Source organism: Cucurbita maxima, unplaced genomic scaffold, assembly GCF_002738345.1.
Source record: "Cucurbita maxima cultivar Rimu unplaced genomic scaffold, Cmax_1.0 Cma_Scf00019, whole genome shotgun sequence".
Lineage (NCBI taxonomy): Eukaryota > Viridiplantae > Streptophyta > Magnoliopsida > Cucurbitales > Cucurbitaceae > Cucurbita > Cucurbita maxima.
In genome coordinates, this window is record NW_019272035.1 from 282,625 (window position 1) to 301,030 (window position 18,406).

General features: G+C 33.5%; 2 protein-coding genes across 10 annotated transcripts in view; one reads left to right on the forward strand and one right to left on the reverse strand.

The window, feature by feature from the left end:
• LOC111493809 (golgin candidate 1) overlaps window positions 1-18,406 on the reverse strand; it is a 27,343-nt gene extending 8,937 nt beyond the window's left edge. The window contains exons 1-21 of one of the 4 annotated variants that reach the window (XM_023143667.1): window positions 18,028-18,403; window positions 17,750-17,830; window positions 17,485-17,534; window positions 16,755-17,381; window positions 16,584-16,646; window positions 16,322-16,399; window positions 16,034-16,237; window positions 13,690-13,746; window positions 13,545-13,619; window positions 13,374-13,445; window positions 13,101-13,163; window positions 12,902-13,000; window positions 12,521-12,598; window positions 12,365-12,433; window positions 11,555-11,602; window positions 11,360-11,455; window positions 11,119-11,195; window positions 10,924-10,969; window positions 10,747-10,845; window positions 10,618-10,662; window positions 10,352-10,400 (exon numbers count right to left, since the gene is read on the reverse strand). In XM_023143667.1, coding sequence (XP_022999435.1) covers window positions 10,352-10,400; window positions 10,618-10,662; window positions 10,747-10,845; window positions 10,924-10,969; window positions 11,119-11,195; window positions 11,360-11,455; window positions 11,555-11,602; window positions 12,365-12,433; window positions 12,521-12,598; window positions 12,902-13,000; window positions 13,101-13,163; window positions 13,374-13,445; window positions 13,545-13,619; window positions 13,690-13,746; window positions 16,034-16,237; window positions 16,322-16,399; window positions 16,584-16,646; window positions 16,755-17,381; window positions 17,485-17,534; window positions 17,750-17,830; window positions 18,028-18,055 — 2,104 coding nt within the window. In that variant the 5' untranslated portion in view covers window positions 18,056-18,403. Of the gene's footprint in view, window positions 1-9,986; window positions 10,401-10,617; window positions 10,663-10,746; window positions 10,846-10,923; window positions 10,970-11,118; window positions 11,196-11,359; window positions 11,456-11,554; window positions 11,603-12,364; window positions 12,434-12,520; window positions 12,599-12,901; window positions 13,001-13,100; window positions 13,164-13,373; window positions 13,446-13,544; window positions 13,620-13,689; window positions 13,747-16,033; window positions 16,238-16,321; window positions 16,400-16,583; window positions 16,647-16,754; window positions 17,382-17,484; window positions 17,535-17,749; window positions 17,831-18,027 lie in introns of those variants that run through there. The other 3 variants (XM_023143669.1, XM_023143668.1, XR_002720066.1) reach the window with 3 other exon arrangements.
• On the forward strand, window positions 5,277-9,718 carry LOC111493849 (2-oxoglutarate-Fe(II) type oxidoreductase-like). Of its 6 annotated transcripts, none has more exons than XR_002720069.1 (12): window positions 5,277-5,732; window positions 5,848-6,043; window positions 6,130-6,237; window positions 6,305-6,356; window positions 7,076-7,197; window positions 7,289-7,389; window positions 7,710-7,768; window positions 7,976-8,032; window positions 8,522-8,567; window positions 8,718-8,797; window positions 9,269-9,472; window positions 9,531-9,718. XR_002720069.1 is itself a non-coding variant. In XM_023143742.1 (12 exons), exons 2-12 carry the CDS (start codon window positions 5,628-5,630, stop codon window positions 9,390-9,392), a joined length of 1,050 nt encoding a protein of 349 aa, XP_022999510.1. In that variant the 5' UTR covers window positions 5,277-5,430; window positions 5,590-5,627; the 3' UTR covers window positions 9,393-9,718. The 6 variants fall into 6 exon arrangements, 5 of the variants coding, with proteins under 5 accessions (XP_022999510.1, XP_022999509.1, XP_022999513.1 ...); XM_023143742.1 differs by having other exon boundaries at window positions 5,277-5,430; window positions 5,590-5,732; window positions 9,269-9,718; XM_023143741.1 differs by having other exon boundaries at window positions 9,269-9,718.

Consider the following 18,406-nt stretch of genomic DNA (forward strand, 5'->3'; position numbering starts at 1 on the left):
TTTTTTTTTTTTTTTTTTTTTATTTCTCTCTTTGGAAGATAAAATGGATGACTAATGTTTTTTAAACATTTTCTCAAAAAAGAAAAATCTTTACTAATAAAAGGATGAACATGACACGCTTTGAATTAGCCCCACGCGTCAGAGAAAAATTGAATGGTTGAGAAAATGTAAATGACGCTAAAGTTTGATTCTTTTTTCAAATAAAATAATTTTACTTTTAATTTTTTATTTTTAAAAATTATGTTAGTTTTCTCGTAGTTTTTTTTTATTTATTTATTTTTACTGCTCTTGATGAAATATTTAGATTCTTTTTAACACTTTTTTTTTTAAATTTTTAAATTTGACTTAAATTTTAAAGACGCTTATAAAAGGCTGGAAATAAAATTGCAAAAGTTATGAGTGATATTATTTATAAATTTAATTTTTTAAAAAAATTCAATTATTGAAATGGCCACAAAATTATAAAGTAGGATTGAAAGACATTCTCTAAGTTCACCACCACAAGAATTCATTCATTGCCTCGTTTTCTGATTTGAAAGTTCAAAAGTGAGAAAAGAAATCTCTATATAGATAATAAGAAAGAAAAGCTGTAATACCTCACATTAAATGGGAGGAAAACAAAACACCATTTATAAACGTGTGGAAATCTTTTCCTAGTAAACGTGTTTTAAAGCGGGAAACTCGAAAGAGAAAACCTAAAATGAACCATATTTTCTAACGATGGATTTGAGCCGTTACAAAAACTCACCGTGTGAACGAAAAAAACTACTTGTCAGTCTAATTATGCATTACTCTAAGTTGTCCTCTTTCATTTATTATTATTATTATTATTATTATTATTATTATTATGAATAAATTTAAATTTTAAAAATAAAAATATATAATAAACCTTAAATTTTGAGGGCATGCGTACATTTATTCATAACATATTACTATTAAATCAATTTTATATACGCATATCAATGCTTAAAATAAAATAAACCCTTCTCGATAATATCGAATTTATCTCAATTAATTAAAAAAAATGAATTGTGGAGAAAACCATGCGAGTAGATGTAACCACACATTAAACTATATTTTCATAGAATAAAAATATATATAAACAATTAAATAATCTCATGGGACTAAATGAATTAGTTAATTAATATTTTCGCTTTTCTTTTTCTTTATTTTTTTAGAATTTGAATTAGGATTCCCCATGTATCCAGACATTAGTCGACATGGTCTTCAGTAGAAAAATTCTCAAAACGTCATCAAATATGAGGGTTCTTTAGAATTTTTAGGATTGAATCACCGAAAATGAATATGCATTTTGTTGGTATAAGTAACGACTTTCAATTCTTTAAATCTTTTATTAGCGATTCTACTCTCAAGGTTGGTTTGATCTCGATTTGTTTATATACCTTTCATTTGCTCATATATCATAAATTATTATTATTTTTTTTTTTTTGATTCCATCACAAAAGTATTTTTTAGAAATTTAAAATCAAACATTCTATTATTTATTTTTAAATGAAAATGGATAAATTAATTTATAAAGCAGTAACATTGTCTTAATCCGACTGTTTAATCAATCATTTTTGTAGACGTGAAGCGCTTGAATTCTCACGCATGTTTACAGTATTTAATTTTTTAAAAATATTAAAAAATAATAATAAATAAGACCCTGCAGTCCGCTTGGATTCTCCTCTGGTGGTTTCTATATCGCCAAAATTGGAATAATAATAAACTCTGGAAATAAAATTAAATAAGACAAACGTAAAATAGGACGAATTTTATTAAAATATCTGACAGATACTTTTCGTTAAATTAAAAAAAATAGAAAAGTGCTTGATAATATTTTTAATTAGTTATTAAAAATATTGAATTTGAATATCATGTCTATAGTTATTTATTAAACAGTTAATTTGTCAAAATATTAGGTTTATTTTAAATTGATTGTTATATAATTTTAATTTATAAATACTAATTATCACTATAGTTTCTTTTGTATATATAAAAAAAGTAAAGTGCAAAATTAGATATTATCTTAAAAAAAAAAAAAAAAGAGTGAAATGAGATCCGAACTACTTTTTTACCTTTGTATTTCACTCCAGAGATTAATTTTAATCTTGAACTTTTCATGAAAATTAAAAGTTTACTAATTAAAATTTTAAATAATATCTACACATTTTTTTTATTTTTAATTTTAACTTTAAATTTTATATTTAATAAGTTTTTGACAAATTTAAATTTTTAAAAAATTAATAATTTTATAAGATGTACATTTAAATTTTGTGTTTAATAAAATTGTAAATTATTAATGATATGTCCAGTAAATTTATAAATTTTAAAATTTTTAAAAGTTTAATTACTCTATTTATCCTTTTAAAAGTTATAAAAATAAAAGAAATTTTAAAAATTAAATTTGTAATTTAATTAAATTGGAGTGGCGGTGGATGCAGTGGTAGGTTGAACCAAATAAGAAGCATGGGAAAGGAAGAGAGAGAAAAAAACATAGCACACGAGTAAAAAAATATAAATTAATAAAGTTTGTTATTATTGTTTTTTTTTTTTAAGTTTAGGGATGTTTAAGAGAAAAAAGAAAGGAAAATTTAAATGTATTTTTATTAATTTAAAAAATTTAATAATTATATATAGGATAATATATTTGACAAAATAGTTTATAATAATTGCCTTTAATTGTCCTCTCTTACGAATAGAACCTGCTATCTACTCCAATCCCTTGGTTTCTAAACCACTCTCTCTTTTTCTCTCTCTCAAATTCTCTCAATCGCTGCAATGGCTGCCGTTTCTGTGTCGGCTGAGACTACGCGAAACTTAGCAGCGGCCTATCCAATTGAATTTCTGTTTGACCTCGACATGGTTCTGTCCGGCACCGACGACTTCGGTTGCTGTCAGATCAGCGCTTCGGATTCCCTTGTGGCGGATTTGCCGACGGTGGTGGCCGATGTTTGTGCCGTTTGTTTGGAGGATTTCCGGCCAGATGAGGACGGAAAACAAATCCCCTGCGGACACGTGTACCACGAATCCTGTATTTCCGCTTGGCTCGCCGTCGCCAACCGTTGCCCTCTCTGTCGGTGCCTCATCGCCGGTCAACCGCCGGAATCGCCTTCTTCAACTTTGATCCGACGGTAGAGCTTTTTTCCGTAGATCGCGAGGATCGTTCGATCAAGTAATGTCTGGTTCTTAATTATTGTGATTGCAACTCTTCGCGAAATTAGCTGAAAATTGAACAGACCTGTTCCTCTTTCTCTCTCTGTCGAAATTTCTTTTACAATGTTCCATAAATTTCCCCTAACTTTTAATTTTTGGTATCAACATATGTTTTAAAAAGCCATAAAAAGATTTTAATTTTATCAATTCATTGACTTAAATTTAATATGACACATTTAATCTGTTAATTTTTTAATTTAAAGAAGTATCCGATAAAGTGAACCATCTTCAATTTTTAATTTTTTATCTATTATACAAAATTATAAATGTTATTGTTTTAATATAAAAATCAATCTTAAATTAGAAAAATAACACCCCATATTATATATCTTTTGCATACGTGTCACAATCCTCTATTGATATTTGAACTTCAACTAAAATTCTCGGACAAAAATAAATTATTTTAAAATATTACAAATGACGAAAATTAAAAGAAAGAAGCTAACAGTTCAAATAATTATTTAAAAAAAATGAAGAATATCGTTGACAAAATTACTACAGTAATTAATTATAATGATTTTATAAGTTCGGGGTAAAATATCTTAAATTATAATATTCGAGTATATAATTTAGATAATGGTATGTTTTGTTTTCGATTTATTTTCAGGACTTTAATTATTTTATATTTTTATTTTATAATTTGTTTTGCAAAGCCAGTTGTTCGTGAGCAACGTGTCACAATCAAGTGGCCAAGAAGGTCAATCATGAGTATGGTATTGAGTGTGGCGGCACCATTAAGTTAAGGAAAGGGTAAAGGAAATTCTTATTTATCCATTTTTTTCCGAGTTTCTAGAAACCTAAATGATTATATATCATATTATAAATGATTTAAACAAAAAAGAGTTAAATTTTTTTATGCAACTTATAAAGGTTTGGTATTACCCATAAAATTTAATTTATAACAATTTATAAAAAATAAGTATACTAAATATATTTGTAACCTTTTAAAATATAATAATTGATTTATTGTAAAATAAAAGAATAAATTGATTCAATTATAGAGACTAAAGTTGTTTTCTAACTAAAAAAATAAAAAAACACGTGTTAATTTGAAATTTTAAAAATCTATTTTCTCTGATAAATTTTATTGTTATTTTGAATAAATATGGTATATAATAGTTATTAAAATTTGTCGAATGTGTTAAAAAATAATTAACGTAAAAGTATGATTTATAAAATAAATAAAGTTAAAGTGCAATTGACAATTGGTCCTAAAATAATAATGCAACTAGGTGGCGCATGATGCATAGGTTGTCACTAATAAAATTTAGACACGATTAAAACAATATAAATATAATTATCACTAATGATATTTCTCAAACCAAATTGATTTTTTTTTTTAATAATAATAATAAGAAGAAGAAGCAACTAACATTTTTTCCAATATATTTTCAAAGGTGTAGCTTTCATTGGTAAAAACATTAGTATATTATATTATATTTAGTGACCGATTTAATTTAATTCATAAAAGTTTCCTTTCATTTTTTTCAAGAAAAAGTTTCTATATTCGTATATATATATATAAGACTTTTGTGAATTTTTATTGAATTAATATTTTGAAAGGAATATTTAAGCTCATAGATAAATAAGATTTTGATAAAAATAATTACTAATTAATTTAAAATATCGAGCTATCTTTATTTCTAAAATATATATACAGAAATGATATCTTAATTAAGGTTAATTTTTTTTTATTATTATTTAACAAATCAAATTTATTGAAATTATGAAGATAATTATTTTAAATATTGTTAATTGTTTTATTTTTAATTTTAAAAAATGATGTTATTCAAATGGGCTCCTAATGCTCGTGGGTTAATCAACTAAGCTGGAGTGCCAATATTATTTTACAGTAAACCATACTTTTTTTTTTAAAAAAAAAGGGGGAAAAATAATTTCCGATTTATGAATAATTGTGATATGTTTAATATAAAAATATATTTTACACTTTCTCTCTCCTTTAAGTAGTATTTATTTATTTATTTATGCTTTTGTTTCGTTGATGGAAAAGAGATTCTTCCTTTTTTTTTTTTATTCATATAAATAAAAGTAAATATTCTTGAAGTTAGTACAGGTGGTTACTCGAACATGAAATTTGGCACGGAGTGCTCATCTTCACCGCCAAATGCATCCATTTTCTTCGGTGCCAATGCCACAGATTCATGATGCACTGAATTTGCTTATCAGTGGCTAATATAAGTGCCTAGAGATTCCGTATGTTTCATTCCAATTGTGTAATCATAAGCATGTCCCTCCATTACCGATTACAGTGATTGATTTGTTTATTCTTTTTAACTTTTTGCTCTGTTTAATACCGAATCGTTCTTTTCGCCGATTTTGATGGTGTTTTGTTCGATTTTGTTGTGCAATAAGAGCTATCTGTTTACTTGTTGTCAAATCTATCGGCGACAATGGAAAATCGGACCGTAAACGATCCGAATCCGATATTCTCAGCTCTCAATTGTATCGACCTTTCGAGTTCAGATATTCATCTTTCGGTTTCGTTACTTAAACAGGTTGTCTACAATTTGATGATAATATTAGTTGATTTTCGATTTTCGTTTTGTGTTTGTGTATAGAAATCGAGTTGGAACTCTGGTTGGTGATTGAAGAAGTTTTTGATTCATGCAGGCCTGTTTGGATACCGGATTCTTTTACGCTGTGAATCATGGAATACCGGAGGAATTCATGGACGAGGTTTTTGCTCAGAGCAAAAGGCTTTTTAGTCTGCCACTGTGTGATAAAATGAAGCTTCTGAGAAACGAGAAGCATAGAGGCTACACACCTATTCTCGACGAACTGCTTGATCCTGAGAATCAAATACGAGGTATACTTCGTGCAATTCCATGTATCTTCTTTGAATGACGGGAGTTCAATATTCTCCATTGTATATTGATACTGCTGTCGATTTAGTAGGAGATTACAAAGAGGGGTATTACATAGGAATTGAGGAAAAAAATCCTGGAGATGATTCAGGTGGAGAAATGCCATTTTATGGTCCAAATATTTGGCCTGCAGAAGGTAAATCATTAAATTACTTATTGCTGCATTAGCAACCTAGCATGACATTTTGCGCAACATCTTTTAGATTTGTTACCTGGCTGGAGGAAGATCATGGAGAAGTTTCATAGAGAAGCACTGTATGTTCTGGTTCTAGTGATTCTACATAGAAAGAATTCTATGCTCGGATTTTGATACGTTTATAGATTCAATTAAACTACATGATCATTACATATAATTCTCCATTAAGATAATGTCTGAAAGTAGGATTTTTTCTATTTATTATTCTCTTTTTCGAATTGAAGGATTTTTGATTGGCTGAGTTCAAGCAAGAAAGGGGTTTTGACCTACTTTATGTTATTCATTCCGTATCCCTTCAATTAATAACTCAATCAAAAGAAATTGTTAGGCTTATAATCTCTTAAGTTTCATCGGCATCTGTCTGAATTCTTTCCTTTATTCACAAGTCAAGTAGTTTTTTCGTCGCCAAATTGCCTGAGGCCTACGCTTTTTTGAATCCAATAGTAGATGTTAGGCCAGTGATAGCTCTATTCTTTTGATAGATCTTCATCTTACAAATCATTATTTAGTTTTTATGCCCCGGCCATACAAAGTTCGTTTGCTTGTTTGGGTGAACGGTGATAGAATTGTTTTTTATACGAGTCTGCAGATTGTCTCGTCACTGGTGAAAAGAGTTCTGTCAATCCTTCTCCTATTTTTATATTCTAGTTTCATATCCTGTTTATCTAATTGGCTTCTTGTTATCAATTATCATGTAACTTGCATTTTAACAATCCAGTTCTTAGTTTGTTAATATTTGCCTTTATGTGTACATATGTTTTTTAAAATGTGAAATCAGAGAGGTTGCAAGAGCAATTGCAAGACTCATTGCTCTTGCACTTGGTCTTGAGAATGACTTTTTTGACAAGTCAGAAATGCTCGGCGAGCCTATTGCAGTGTTGCGTCTATTACACTATGAAGGTGGGATATAAATGCTTTTTGTTTCTTTATTTTTGGCCCTGTGGTGTCCGTTGGCTATAGAAGTAATATAACAGTCCTCTTTGTGTATCAGGCCAAATTTCTGAACCTGCGAAAGGAATATTTGGAGCTGGCGCTCATACAGACTATGGTTTAATCACACTCTTGGCGACAGACGAGAACTTTGGTCTCCAAGTAAGAATTCGGTTGTGCACACGATGCTTTTTTAACCATTATCAGCATATCATATTATTTGATTACTATTTCCAGTGTTCGGAATAAGGCACACGATGCTTTTTAACCATTATCAGCAGATCATATTATTTAATTACTATTTGAAGTGTTCGGAATAAGGCACATGATGCTTTTTAACCATTATCAGCATATCATATTGTTTGATTACGATTTAAAGTGTTCGGAATGAGTACAGATTTGCAAGGCACACGATGCTTTTTAACCATTATCAGCATATCATATTATTTGATTACTATTTGAAGTGTTCAGAATGAGTACAGATTTGCAAGGATAAAGATGCTAAACCTCGAATATGGGAATATGTAGCACCACTCAAAGGGTGAGTTTTATGGAGGAATTAGGAACCAGTTTGCATATAAAGTTTGAAAACACAGATTCCTTCAGTGCGCATTATGTTACTCATGATCTAAAATTTCACTCAAGACTTGAATAAATGATAATAATAGAGAAGGAAGCTATTTTGAGAAAGAGTAAACAAAAGATTGCCTTCTGGCATCTTGATTTCAGTCTCTTTGGTTTTTAACAGAGCTTTTGTGGTGAATCTTGGAGACATGCTGGAGCGCTGGAGCAACTGCGTATTCAGGTGAGATATATTCCTATGATCCTGTTTTGCATGATCACATCTCATTCGGCCCTTTCATATTGGCTATTCTAATTCTTTTTTTATCTGTTTTATATTGTGTCTAACTTATGCCAAATGAAGCCCTCTGAAACAAGCTATGAATTGGGTTTTAACCTTCTCATTTATCTATTTATGCAAAAACCGTCGCTGGCATTTTTAATGGATGCGTTAAGGGACGATAAAATTTTAGATATGATATTTCTAGTCTTTTATGAACTTGTATGTGTCAAATTTTCTTCAATTTGCAATAATGAATTGTTTGCCTTCTCATCTGCCTTCAAGAATCTTGAATGACAATATCGTTTGTGACATTCATATTATAACAGAAATAGTAAACAAGATCAATCAGTTAATTATACATACTTCTCTAGTTCTTTGTTTTATTAATTTATTTTGGTTGTGACATAGTTCTAAGTTCTTAACATTTTTTCTTTTTGTATTTGATCTCAGGTCGACGTTACATAGAGTTCTGGGGAATGGTCAAGATAGATATTCTGTAAGCCTTGTAGCTTAATCTATCACTGTGTTATTCACGAACTTTATAAACATCGAATCGCAATATTCTTCATTGATCTCTCTATTTACAAACATACAAAAAAAAAAAAAAAAATGTTGCATAGTAAATTTATTATTTTCATGTAAGCAGATTGCATATTTTGTGGAACCTAGTAATGATTGTCTTGTCGAGTGTTTGCCAACCTGCAAGTCAGACGAAAACCCTCCCAAGTAAGTATATGTTGATTAAACTTTTATGTTGTTTACCAAAATATGTATATGACGCATGAGATTCATTATAGATATACAAACCTTGTTTGCTTTTCCCCTTGTTTTTTTTACCTCATTTCCTTTCATTGTCTCTGTTACATGGGCGCATAGATTTTTTTTTTTTTTTTTTTCCATCAATTTAGTTTCTTTTTATTTTCTTTATTTCCTAATTTGAATTTTTTAATAAATCATTGCAGATTTTCTTTTTAAATTTGATTCATTGCCCCCTCTTCTTTCCTCTTACTTTCATAGTGTTGCTAATGAGTTAATGAGTTTGCTTTACTTTACATTGCCACTTCATGCCTATATTTTTGACTTTACCAATTTACACTCATATGCTTCTTTGTCACTCACACTTGATGGATGCACAAAAATAATATTCTATACTAACTTAAGTTTTTCTTTCCTATTATTATTTATTTTTATTGTCAGGTTTCCTCCAATTTTATGCAAGACGTATTTGAGCCAGCGTTACAAAGAAACTCACGTTGATCTAGATACTTACAAAAGTAGTATTGATGAGAATTTGGGTACTCAACATGCTCCAATGCTTTGAAAATTGTAATGCTTGCAAGTAAACCCAATAAATAAACCCACTTCCGCCAAAGTCTACAGGGGACAGGCCGACGGTGGATGAGCAACAAGGACTGGGACACGTACCTAAATCTCAGGACTTTTTATATATAAATAAAAAAGCAAGTAATTTTAAAGACAGGTTTAATGCAATAGAGTTTGTTGATCTCTTAAGCGAGAAGCCAGTCTGTCACTACTAAATAAGGCTTCTCTTAGACTAAGACCATCAAACATAAAAATTGTCTTATTTTCGTTTGGTGTATTATGTAAACGTTGTTTTATTTACTAAACTATACTAAGAAACTATACTAAGGTTATTTATGTCAAATTAATGCATAGCTAGTCTTGTACGTTACATAAATTCGGATGGTCAAAATACATTTGAAGTTAAATGCTTCTATAACTCTTATAAAAATAATTGAGTTTTTTCTAACCCAAAATTAATACAAATCCAGACCTATAAACTTTCAACTCCATAAATCAGCCAAATATCCTTAAAAGAACATCTTTCTATACAATATTCAACATCAAATGGACATTGTTGCATTTCACTAAATTCAATATATGGCTACTAGTATTTAGCAAAAACCGTACCTTCATTGAAAACGTACAAAAAAATTAAGTTATCATTAAGGTAAACAATTAAAAAGAAACAAAAAAACATCAGTGACAGTATCAATGCTTAGGGCCAGCATGAGATACGACGTCGTTCATCTATATCGAGGGATACTCAGTCATTCTAAATTGATAGCCTCTTGAGATTTTCTATTTTCCTTCTATGAAGTAAATAATTCATTATGCAGTCAGACAATAGAAGAACAAAACCCGAGTTTCGACTTTTCAGTTGAGCTAGTATCTTCGCATCAATCTATTGTCATTTGCCTGCTTGTGTAGGAGTTGGAGATGCAGTTCAAGAATCTCAGGGTAAATTAGAGTTGGCTAGCCCCATGGACTCTGCAACTTCTCTAGCAGCAAATGTATCCGCTTGAGCCTGCAAAAAAACTCGACACGTTTTTATGTTAAATGCAACTTCTCAAGTAATTCGAGGTAGTTAGACCTTCTCCCTCTCGAGATTTTTGTCCACTTCCATCCTTTCCCTCAATCTATAACAAACTACCGTAACAACTTATCGAACCAATTACTAACATATGCATAGTTCCAGTCACTAAGATGCAGATATATGCAGACAACAAGCTAAACGAACATACCTGTAAACGGTGCAGTAGATACATCATGAAAAGGTGTACAAATACCTGAAAATACATTTTCACGGTTACACTCGGATTCTGTTAAGAAACTTGACATTTTTTTAGACAAAGGGAAAAAGAAAATCTCACCAAATAAAATAGAAGTAAAAGTCTTGCAGTGGGATACCGCCAGAGAAATCTTGTTGCCCTGACTGCTCCAGAATCTAATAGTTTGGCTGCTTTTTGCAACTGCACGATGCAAGTTGAATGGTAACGATAAAGCCCAAGTGAAAGAAGAGTAAGCATTGCAACGGATAGGAGATTTACCTGTATGCTCGTCCCGGCCATGTATCGGTGATGCAACGGGAGGGGCCTGAAACCATTACTTGGTAAGTATCTAAAAATAATTTTATATCGTCAAGAACCTGATGACAATTTATGTGCAGAACCTAACTTTTTTTTCATTTTTGGTAATGATTCAAGTATTTAATGGGTTACAAAGATTTATGGCAAGGAACGTACTCGAGAGATTTGATTTCGGCATCTTCTTCCCAAGTTGCAGAAGCTCGACGGGAGGCTCGAGTTCTTTCTACCTCTACCTTTTCAATGAGGCAACCAAGTTATAATCTAAATAAGGTTTCTGGTTTAATAAACAAAATGAACAATGAAAAATAAAGTTAATCCGTTTAATAAATTATACTAAAAATGAATAGGGAAGGGAGGCAGATATTAGCCAAAAGGAATAGAGCAATGAAAGGCGGACCTGTGCTTCTTGGGCGCGGTTTATTTCCTTCTCCAGTTGAAACTCAGCAGCCGCTTTTTCACTAGCCATGGCCTCCAGCTGCGTTTGCTTGTAGTACTGTCATAAAGATAAATTTTCATATATAAGACTCAATAATTTTCATACAAATTTTCATATATAAGCAAAATAATGTGCATGAGCAATTAAACTCGTTACCAATAGATCAGTTAGTTCACGATAGCGCTTTTCAAGCTCCATGTGCTCCTGGTCATTTGAAACTATAATCAGTGAGTTGATGATTTGGCAAGTCAAAAGTGCACAAAAAAGACAAAAAAAAAAAAAAAAAAATAAATCCAGATGCAACCTAGTCAATCCTCAAATATCAAAAAGTAAATTTTTCCAAAGAATAATAGATTTTTTTTTTTTTTTTTTTTAATAATTGGACTTTGGAAAATATACACACACACACACACATGAGACCATAAAAAAAATTAAAAAAAAAGAGGCTACAAAATAAGGAAAACTAAAGACAAAACATAATAGGTAATTACAAAAAAGGTTTGTCACCGAACCCCACAAAGAGTCGTCGAACCTAATAAAGACCCAAAAGCCTTCCTATGAAAACTTTATTAATCCTCTCCTCTTAAAACTATTGTGGTCAATATCATTAATTTATCAATTTCATTAACCATTTAAGAAGAATCTAAATCCAAGGTACAATGTGTCATGTATGCATTTATGGATTAGGTAAATGAATAAAAGTTATGTCAATGTGAGGTTTCTACTATATAATTTATTAGAAAATTAGTAGCAAGGACTAAAATGATTTTTAATCCAAAGTTAAAAGGGTTAAAATAGAAGGTTTGAAAGTTTAAAAATCAAAAGGTGAGTTTGCTACGTTAACAATTACAGCATACAATAACTGCTAATCTGCTTATGCTAACCACAGTAATATTCTAAACAATGGAGCATATTTGATCAAAAGATATACTCGATTTCTTGATCAAACAGAAATAAATTACGGACCTGACGTGAATAATGTTCAGCATCCCTTTTCATAGCAGCCATTTCAACTCTCATTTTCTGTACTTCAGCCTGGAATTGAGAAGATAAAGAGGGAAGGATCAGTGGCATTGCAGTTAGTTCAATTAGCTAAATTGCCAACAGTCCTTAGACACTTGCCTCCATGGAAGAGAGTTTCAATTCAGCGTCTCTCTGACCTTGTCGGGCACGCTCCACTTCTTCTTGCCATGCTTGCATCTTAATGTTCCCAAGTGTAAGGGGGAAATAGATGGTAAGTTAGACGACTGAAACTTACGACCACAGATATTGCAAGAATATATAGGTTCAACGATGCACGATGTATGGTATAACCTCCAAAGAAAACATGTTTATCGATGATATTGCTGTCAGAATAGTTAGCTACGTATCGATCTAACCCCTGATTTGGGAAGACGTCCCCATAAGTCAGAAATATCTTTCCCAAAAGAGATTATGTATGAAAAGAAAATGGAGTGGAAATACAAGTCTCAAAAACCAGCTTCGACGTTAGACAATATCTACCTGAATCAATTGATTTGCCTCTTCAGGTGACTTTTTGTGTCCACGGCGAGCACGAGCTTCAAGATCTTGCAGTTCTTGGTTTAAAGAAGAACATTCGACCTAAAGGAAGAGATTTACTAATTATTTGAAGAAATATCTGTTCAACTAAGAAATGCAAATGCAAACTTGAAAATTATATTAACAATGATATGTATCTTACCTCAAGAAGCGCTACCTTTTGCTCAAGCTCTGTTGCTTTCGATGTCCGCTCATCTGCTATTCTCTGAAAAAAAATGGAAAAAGATAATCGCATGCAGTGAAACATACAAATTAAGGTTGACTAAGGACAAAGTCCCGGTTCATGTCCGTGCGGTCATCTTGGAAACATTGAAGCTCTAACAAGGTTGACTAAAGGACAAAGTCCCGGTTCGGGTTATAGAGAGATCTAATCATTATACACTGACTATGAGCTATAAGTCCCTTCATGCTTTACCTGGATCCTTGCAAGAGCTGATGCTGCTTCCACAGCTCTATGTTCCAATTCCATTTCTCTTTCCATGAAAGCCTGTAGACACCGATGACCATCTATTTGAAGACAATTGGACAAAACAGACACACCGCACAAACACGAAAAAAGGATAACAGTAGGCTTATGCATATATACCATCTTTGTAGCATTATGGGCAGTACGTTCTTCTTCTGCTCTGCGCTCGGCAGAAGCTAGCTCCTCTCTTAGAGCCTGTACAAGAAAGGAATTTTATAAAAAATATAGAAGTTGTTATTAATAAATAAATAAAGACCTAACTCACTTGCATCATCCTAGTCTCAGTTAGTTCCCTATTCCTCATCATTGACTCCATATTAGCCTGTAAAAATCATGTAATAGAACAAAAGGACAACAACGTGAGTAGTCAAAGATTATATTATCATTAATCAATATAAGGCAAGTTGGATTTTCCATTGCATGAGAAAATTATAAGGGCATAAAAATTACATAAATTAGATTATTTCATATAGACAAGACCAACTTCAATGAGAAAAAAGAAAGCTACAAAAATTAGAACCCAAAAAAAGGGAGCACCCTAAAGAAATGGCTCCAATCAAGCAAAAGAAGACCTAATGAGTAATTACGAAAAGAAACGAGACTCATGCCCAAAGCAAGACATTAAATCTCGAGAGACCAAACATCATTGGCCTCCCTCTCCGACCCTCAAAAAATTCTACTATTTCTCTTCCCCGAAATACCCCACAGCAAAGATCACACTCGAGTTTCCATTTAAAAAAAGAACTGGTTCCCTAGAATGGAAAATGGAGAAGGAACTCCTCGATTATCTCACTAAAAGCTCGATGATGGGCTAACTTATGCCCAAACGCATCGGAAAAATAGATCCAAATATGCGGAGTAAAATCAAAATTTCAAAACCAATGATTCAGGTTTCCCCCGTCCTCTGACAAAATATACAGCAGAACAGCCTGGCCAAGGAAGGCAACTTCCATGAGAGCCTATCCAAGGACCCTTAAATTCCCTGACCCCAACCCTTTTAGGTGCACTGGCTTCCCAATAGTCACCCAATTAACTATGCACCCCATGAACTTCCTCCACCCCTTCCCACAGAAAGTCCTTCATAAGTTTTTCCAGTCTTTTACAAACCAAACACGGAGCTCTAAAGAGGGAGAAAAAAAATAGGAACTGTAACAACCCAGACCCACCGCTAGCAAATATTGTCATTTTTGAGCTTCCCCTCAAGGCTTTAAAACACGTATGCAAGGGTAAGGTTTCCACACCCTTATAAACGGTGTTTCGTTCTCCTCCCCAACCAATGTGGGTTATCACAATTCACCCCCCTTCAGGGCCCAGCGTCCTCGTTGGCACTCGTTCTTTTCTCCAATCGATGTGGGACCCTCACCAAATCCACCCCTTAGGGGCCCAGCGTCCTTACTGGCACACCGCCTCGTGTCTACCCCTTTCGAGGAACAGCCTCCTCGTTGGCACATCGCCCGGTGCCTAGCTCTAATACCATATGTAACGACCCAACCCCACCGCTAGCAGATATTGTCCTCTTTGGGCTTCCCCTTTCAGACTTCCCCTCAAGGCTTGAAAACGCGTCTGCCATCAACCCCTTTCGAGGAACAGCCTCCTCGTTGGCACATCGCCCGGTGCCTAGCTCTAATACCATTTGTAACGACCCAGCCCCACCGCTAGCAGATATTGTCCTCTTTGGGCTTCCCCTCAAGGCTTGAAAACGCATCTGCCAGGGGAAGGTTTCCACACCCTTATAAAGAGTGTTTCGTTCTCCTCCCTAACCAATGTGGGATATCACAGGAACTTTGTAAAACCTTTCTTTTCTTTTCGAGAACTTTGTAAAGGAAATTCTAATCCACATGGTCTATGCTTTTGCTAAGTCAATATTAAAGATAATCCCTTCTTGATTCTGGTCTCTGTACTCTCTATGCCTACGTTGGCAATAAGGTCCTAATCGAGGATCTATCTACCCACAAGGAACGCTCCTTGAGCCTTCGAGATAGTAGAAGGGAGAACTTTACCCATACTAATGGTAAGCACTTTTTCCAAAATCTTATACACACTAGTAACGAGGCTGATGGGCTTGAAATCCTTCACCATCTCAACCTTACCTTTTTTAGGGACGATACAAACAAACATTTCATTCCAAGTGTCGTCCACTATTCTCCTTCCAAAAAAACTCCTTAAAACCCCATCAAGGTCCTCCTTAACAATATCCCAATTAGGACCTCGACAATATCTCAATTATGGAAAAGCCCTCCGAACGAGGAGATTTGTTCCTATCACAATCAAAGACCACACTCCTGATCTCATTCAAAGAAAAAGAGGTCAGTCCACATTACCAGAGTCATAAATAGAACACCAATCAATCCCTTTCACAAAATGTTTAGGGTTCACTTTCAAGCCGTGTGGAAACCTCCTCCTAGTAGACGTGTTTTAAGAACCTTAAGGGGAAGCCCGAAAGGAAAAGCCCAAAGGGGACAATATCTGCTAGCGGTGGGCTTGGACTGTTACAATTGCAGTTTGAAGGAAGTGTCTAACATAAAGAATATCAGAAAATACACAGTGGGTATTTTTTATAGTCATAACTCATAATACATTACAATAAATACACAGTGGGAATGACAAACCTGCATCGAGATCAGACTTCCTTCTGATAAGGCAGCTTGCTTTTTAAGTGCATCCATGGAACTAACAAGAGCCTCAATTTCAGAGTTCTTTGCTGCCAAAGCTTCAGCCATACCTGACTCTACTCTCGAAACTTCACTTTTGGATTCCGATAAATCTTGTGCTAACTTCTTCATGCGAGCGTCATATGATCTACTCAATTCTCTCTGTTAGACGACAATCTTAACAGGTGAAAAGAAGGAAAAATAATAAAGATAGAGTGTACTAAGACCAGATGTGATAATTCTCACCTCTGCAATAAGAAGTTCCTCCAACTGTGCATTTTCAGACTTGTATTCTTGAAGACGTGATGAAAGTCCAGCACAGACCTATGCCTCGAAAAGAAAATGGTCAATCATCACTGAATAGCACGGTGTCTAAATATTGAAGAATGGAACTATTCTAAGATAATCGTTCTGGGATAAAATCGTATTCTTCAATTCTACATCTGTAATATTCTCATCATATACAGATTAAAAAAGTTCAAAAATGGGGCGTGGCCCAAGAACATACCCGAGCTAGCCTTGCTTCTTTTGACTCGCCAGTGGAATTTGAAGTTTTAAGTAACCCTTGTGCCTGCACGCCAACTAAATGAACTTTTAACAAAACTAGAAGTAGAAATAGGAATCATTCAAGCTGAAGAAAACAAATAATATGAAACTACTTACAGAACCACTATTATACCTCTTCAAGTTGGTCCTGCACTTTCGTAGGAGACTTGTCTGCTGTATTCTCTTGTTGCTTCTGATCGACTGGCGGTTGAACCTTATTAGAATAATTTTTTGTTTGATTTTCATCGTTATCCTGGAACCCCATAGTTGCAGACTCAGACATGTCCTGATCTGTCTTCGAGATAGTTTCTTCACTTCCCAATTTATTGCTCTGCGCATCATCTCGATTTTCTTTGTTGATCTCCACGGCTTCTTGATTAGGTGTAGACAATAATTGTTCCTCTTGAACATCCAAGGCATTCACATTATTTAATTCAGTATTAGAAGTGGGTGCGATAACCTCAATATCGGCAACGGCTGCTTCCATGTCATCAGGAATTTGTTTTCCTGCTTCAACTACTACGGCATCTGTTGATGGAATGTCTAAACCAGGGACGTTATTGTCGTCACCGTCTGGCTTCCTTTTGTTTACATGGGCCGTAGACTTATCAGATGCAGTCACCGTGCGGTCATCTTCATTTGAAGAAACAATTCCATCCTTTTCAGGCGCCACCACCACATCTACCGTTGACGATAATGTGCTTGTTTGTTCTTCTGCAGCGTCCTTCGATATAGAAGGCTCATTTGAGGGTAGTTTCTTCTGTGCCAAAAAATATTTAAATTCACAAAAATTTAAATAAAGCTTAACATGTGATAATAATGTATAATGTTACTATTTGTTAAAATAAGTGAGCCTAACCCACCTTTTTCTTTGGCTTGGTCTTCTTGGTTTGAGATCCTTGGCCATTAGAAGCTTCACACAACAGAAATAAAGCTATAGATGTCAGAAAACTCGAAATTTTTAAACATAAAATAGTTCAATAGATTGTTTTAGTGAAACAATTAATCATATTGATTCCAGCAAAATTCAATTTAACCAAGTATTTTAGCTTTAGTAAGCAATGAAATAAAAACATGGAAAGAAATGAGCATAAATCATATAAATATGACATAAACCAAGATGCATACCTGGAGTTTGAATATCAGACTGCTCTTCTGATAACTCACTGACAACAAGCTTTGCCCTGCGATCTACGACTTCAAACAGTCCTAACAAAAGTGAATGACTTCTGAGATATTTCTATGCAATAATTCTTACACAGGAACGCGTCAAAATCGAATCCGATGAATTTCAAAATCCGTGTAGAAAATTAAAAGCTATACTTCGATATGAGTTGAAAATTGATGAAAAATCGATTCGGATCAGAACGAAACACATATGCAATAGAAACCGAATAACATCGAACCTTCCGCAGCTTTGAGCCAAGAAGCCATTAGAAAGCCGAAACTCGGATCGGAAACAATGCGGAGCCCACCAAGATGTAGCCGAGGATTTGATGAATCGAAGAGTGTAATTCTAAACGACGACGTTGCGATAGCTCGAATTGGGGATCTTACTTAGCCAAAGGACACTTCTAGCTCTACGGAAACACTACAATGGCGGTAAATCGGCCACCGAGTGCGACGGACGATTGCAGGGAAATGAGAATTTCAGAGGAAGGCAGTCGTTAGTGAAGGAGTCTGTTCTGATGGACGAGTGAAATTGAAGGAAAACGCGGCAACAATGATCGGGTGCTGTGACGACTACGGCGCCGATTATGTTCAACCAGTGTAGAGGTTCCACAT